At 66.4% G+C, this 4,569-nt stretch overlaps 1 protein-coding gene across 1 annotated transcript in view; it reads right to left on the bottom strand.

The window, feature by feature from the left end:
* The window catches only part of SUSD2 (sushi domain containing 2), a gene marked incomplete in the record, with an annotated part of 10,139 nt that extends 5,993 nt beyond the window's left edge, over positions 1-4,146 (bottom strand). Inside the window, 8 exon segments of the mRNA XM_027775200.1 lie at positions 11-72; positions 156-241; positions 424-625; positions 748-922; positions 1,443-1,610; positions 2,045-2,196; positions 2,391-2,598; positions 4,073-4,146. Coding sequence (XP_027631001.1) covers positions 11-72; positions 156-241; positions 424-625; positions 748-922; positions 1,443-1,610; positions 2,045-2,196; positions 2,391-2,598; positions 4,073-4,142 — 1,123 coding nt within the window.
* Positions 4,147-4,569: the final 423 nt, after the last annotated feature.

Below are 4,569 nucleotides of genomic sequence, written 5' to 3'. Positions count from 1 at the left end.
TTGGAGTCGCCCGTCAGGAGCTGCGTGCCCGCCTCCGTGTAGCAGCACTGCTGGCCAGAGCCGTACCGGGGGCTGTGGGCGTGGGAGGTCGGGGTCAGGGCCACCACTCAGAGTCTGTCCCCAGCCTTAACCCCGGGCCCTGTCTGGGGACGCACCTGGCTTGCACGGAGCGTACGCAGTGCACAGCCCCGGGGTGGTAGGTGCACACGCTGCCGTGTTCGATGTCACAGCCGCAGTCCGTCTGCAGAGTGGCCGGTGGCTGTCACTGCCTCCCAAGGAGCCGACCCTCCAGGGTCCCACAGGTCCCAGCTCCACCTCCCAGGGGGCTCTGTATCTCCCCGCGATTGTCCTCAGGGAGGGAGGCTGGCCCCTGCCCGTCCCTCTATGCCCGGTCTCCCAGACCCTCGTGGGGGCGGGGCTCACGTGGAAGCGGCCGGAGTCGGCCCGGGCCTGGGCCAGCGTGCAGGGGCAGTCGGGCAGCTCCTGCAGGAAGTTGGGCAGCTGGTCCTCCTGCTCCTCCCAGGCCAGGCACTGAGCACGGGCCCAGGCCACGGGGTCAGCCCGGAAGTCGTCCTCCAGGTGCCAGGCCAGTGCGTGGTCGTTGGTCCAGAGTGCCAGCACGTCCCTGTGGCAGAGACGACGCAGCGCTGAGGGCTGTGCCACCCCCCCACGCCCCGTCCTTTCCAGGCTGGTGCAATGGTCCAAAGGCCGTGGCCCCCCCTGGCCATCCTCTGACCCCGTTCTTACTTCTGCCCCGCGTAGTGTCTGCTGGTGATGATCCGCAGGGCACCTACTTTCCATTTCTGGAAGTTGGGCGGGGCGGGTGTCGGAGTGAAGGTGAAGAAGCCGGAGTTGGGGACGTTCGTGGCCAGGGTGTACAGGTAGGACCAGCTTGCTGTCCACGCCGCTGAGTATGGCTGCCCTGTGGGGGACAGGGCCTGGTGAGCCCTGGGTCCCACTGAAGACCCCTGGGGCAGGGAAGGGGCATGGCTCCAGTCTTCAGCGCTCAGAAGAGCTTGATGGGAGGATGGATACACTGTCCCCAGAGACGGCCCCCCCGCCACTCCAGCAGGCTTGGATGGCCACCACCTGCCCCCACACTCCAGGGTCACTGTCCCTTCTGAAGGCTGAGCCCAGAGCCAGACCAGCCAGGCACAGAGGAGACAGGGCAGAGCAAGCTGTTTCCGGCACCAGCTTGCTTACGCAGGCGCCAGGGTGTCCCCAACTCCCTCCCTGGGCTGCTCCCCTCCCCCTCGCACCATGGCTGTCCCTCTCACCTGTACGTTCCTGGATCCTGATTTCCAACCCCTGCCTGGCATTCCTTCCGCCTCTTCCCCCCCACACTCCGAACCTTCCTCGCCCCTCCTATGCATCCGGAACTCCTCTCACATTTCTGGGAGCCAGAGCTCCCACCGCCTCCAGGCAGCCCTCTGGGACCTCACCTGTCTCCTCATAGCCCCACAGCTCGATGGTAACGGCCTGCGTGGGCAACGCGGAGGTGCTCCAGGTCAGACTGAGGTTGCCCGTGGTGTTGGAGGTGCCGTAGTACTGCCAACGGGTCTCATTTATCAACTGGCTCTTCTCTGTCTCTGACACTTTATTGGGGTGCACTGGGCCGGGGGAGGTGAGAGGTGAGTGAAGGCTTGGGGACCCGAGGCAGGAGGGGAGGCCTCGGGACTCTGAGAGCTGCAGGGGCTTCCCAGGGACAAAGCAACACGGTAGCTGGTGACAGCCTCCCCCAGAACATATACGCGGGTCTCCATCACCCCGGCCTCGGCCTCCACCTGACTCCTGCCCTGCCCTGGTCTGGCCCGCCCGCTGTGCTGGGATGCCTGACTGGGGGTGGGCAAACGAGCTGAAGGAGCCCCCGCCCCTGCTGTCAGGTGGGCGGGTGCCCGGGGACTGGCTCAGCCAGCGTGGCAGGGCGCAGGGAGCGGGCCAGGTCTCGGTGTGCATAGATTAGCGTTGGGGAAAGTCCCGTGGGCTCAGGCTATGGTGGGAACTGGGGTAGGGTGGGGCCCAGCACAGCCGCGTGAGGGCTCACCAGCCAGCCAGGTGCCCGAGCGCGGGAAGGAGCGGCCATTGTCCAGGGACAGCGTGAAGGGGATGCGACCGCTCTCGTAGAGCAGGGGCGAGATGCAGTGCACTTGTCCAGAGGAGTCCACGTGGCCGAGGGTCTCGATGCTCTCCTTAAACCTGTGGGCGCAGCGGGAACAGGAGCGGGTGGGCCAGCGTGGCAGATGGACCTTCTCCAAGGCCCGGGCCCCACACTGCCCTGGGGACCCCGTAAAGCCAGTGTCCCTGTGCCCTCCTGCCTGTCCTCGCCCGAGGGGATCCGCCTGGCCTGCCATGCATGACCGGGCTGGGGGTGTGCAGCCCCAGCCTCGCACCTGCAGATCACGCCGTCCATGGGGTTGGGCCACTTCAGGTGCTGCACCACGAAGTCCTTGCCACCCATCATGGAGCCAGAGTAGGGCACGATCTCCAGGCAGAAGTTCCGGAAGTCCAAGCAGCAGGTGCCGAGGCCGGAGCAGGTCGGGTGGCAGGAGCATGACCCTTTCTGGTCCCCACAGCGCTGAGAGCAGCTTTCCTGGGCAGCTGGAGGAGAGGCCCTGAGTGCCACCCCACGCACAGAGCCTGTCCCCCTCCCCCAGGGCTCAGCAGAGAGACCCCAGCCAGGAGCTGCACTGGCCATGACCCTGGGCAGCTGGAGGAGAGGCCCTGAGTGCCTGGCCGGCCACCCCACGCACAGAGCCTGTCTCCCTCCCCCAGGGCTCAGCAGAGACGCCAGCCAGGGGCTGCACTGGCCACGATGTGGACACCGTGGAAAACACAGGAGGGGGGACTTCAACGCAGACCTGCTGTGCTAGCTGTCAGCCTGACTGGCTAGAATGTGGCAAGATAAGGGGAGATACCTCCAAACAATCGCCTGGAAGGGCCGGCAGGGGCCCTCAGGCACGACTGACCTTCGGCCTCCCCAGACCCCTCAGCCGGCATGGGTGCTCAGAGAGCCTCAGCTGCCTGAGCCCTTGGCATGCACCTGAGGACCTCCCTGGGCTCCCCGAGGTGTTCATGGGCTCCCTGAGGTGTGCCTTCCTGGGGCCCTGCGGCCTGGAGGAAGACCCCTTACTTGCTTGGGCTGGGGTCTGAGGTCCAGCTGCTAAGCACAGTGGACAAGTTTGACCCATCTCTCTCCGGGGGGAGCACGGTGCAGAGACACTGACCCACAGGGAGAAGACCAGGGGTGTGCCCTTTCTAGGGGTCAGGAGGGACATTTCCAGCAGGCCCAGGGTGGGGGAGAGGGCGGTACGGGGTGCAGCATGGGCCATCAACCTGCAGCAGGGCCTTATTTTCAGGGGATCCGCCCCTGTGAGGCTGGCATGGACGACAGGGTGGAGGGTGGAGACCGGGGACTGTCGCATGGTCATTCTGGCTCCCCAGAGGAGGCCCGGCGAGGTCCAGTCCTGGCCTGAGACACCCTGCGGCCTCACTTCACTAAGTGCAGGCCTGGCACTTAAGAGAATCAATCGATAGTTATTGGCCAAGGCTGTGGCAGCCCGAGGGAGTGCGGGGAGCGGTCTGAGCCATGCCAGTAAATGGGGCAGGGAGTAGGAGGTGGCGTGGACACCCCTGTGAGACTGGAAATGCGGTGGGGTGAGCGGTCGGGGACCGGTGAGCCCAGCCCAACCTGGGTTTGGGGCCCCAGCTCTGGAGTTTGGGGCTTAGACTTTCTCGGGTTCAGCTTCACCCTGACAGGGGCTGACAGTCTTGCTGAACAGGGGGCCAGGGGTTCCCTGGGTGATTGGGGTGCAGGCCAAGGGCTCTGCTGGTCTCCCCTGCCTCCCTCCCTGGCAGCCTGGCCTCCCGGCTTCCAGGAGGTGGTGGTGTTTAGGGTGGGCAGAGCCTGGGCCTCCCATCACCACTGCCGACCCCTCAGCCATGGCCCTTAGAACCTCCTCCTACTACTCCCAGCCCGGCTGCAGCTGCCCTGGCAGATGGCTGAGGCTCAGCTCAGAGGGGTGTCTGCCCGGGGCCTGGCTGCGGGGGCGACAGCAGGGCAGGGCGGGCATACCTGCAGTGGACTCGGGGCCTGGGCCAGAGGCTGTCAGCAGGAGCAGGGCCCAGGGCAGAAGCAGCTTCATGGTGGGGCCTTCCCCCGCCCCCCCCCCCCCGCCCCTTGCTCTGTGGCTCCGCCCCGCCCCACCCGGACTGGCCTGGTCCCCTCTCAAAGTCCACAGGTGCTGGCGAACCTACAGTCCCAACCTGCCCCGTTAGCACATTCCTGGCCCACTAGCCAGGGCCACGGGAAGGGCCGGGACCTCAGCCCGGGGACCCCGTGGGAGGGCGAGGGGGCCAGATCCTCCTGATTCAGGAGCGGGATTTTGGCACACTGGGAGCGGGCTGTCCAGAGGCTCCATCCAGCAGAGCTCCTGCAGGGCGGGATCTGCAGGGTGGGTGAGGCGGGCTGTCCTTGCTACGGGCAGGATTCCAGCCCTGTGACCCTCGGCTTCCCTCGGGGAGGAGGTGCTCCTGATGCCTTCCAGCGGCGGGCAAGCCAGAAGAAAGCAG

Source organism: Tupaia chinensis, unplaced genomic scaffold, assembly GCF_000334495.1.
Source record: "Tupaia chinensis unplaced genomic scaffold, TupChi_1.0 Scaffold000531_1, whole genome shotgun sequence".
Taxonomy (NCBI): domain Eukaryota; kingdom Metazoa; phylum Chordata; class Mammalia; order Scandentia; family Tupaiidae; genus Tupaia; species Tupaia belangeri.
Note: the sequence above shows the minus strand (reverse complement) of the source record. Positions and strands in the feature narration are given on the sequence as shown.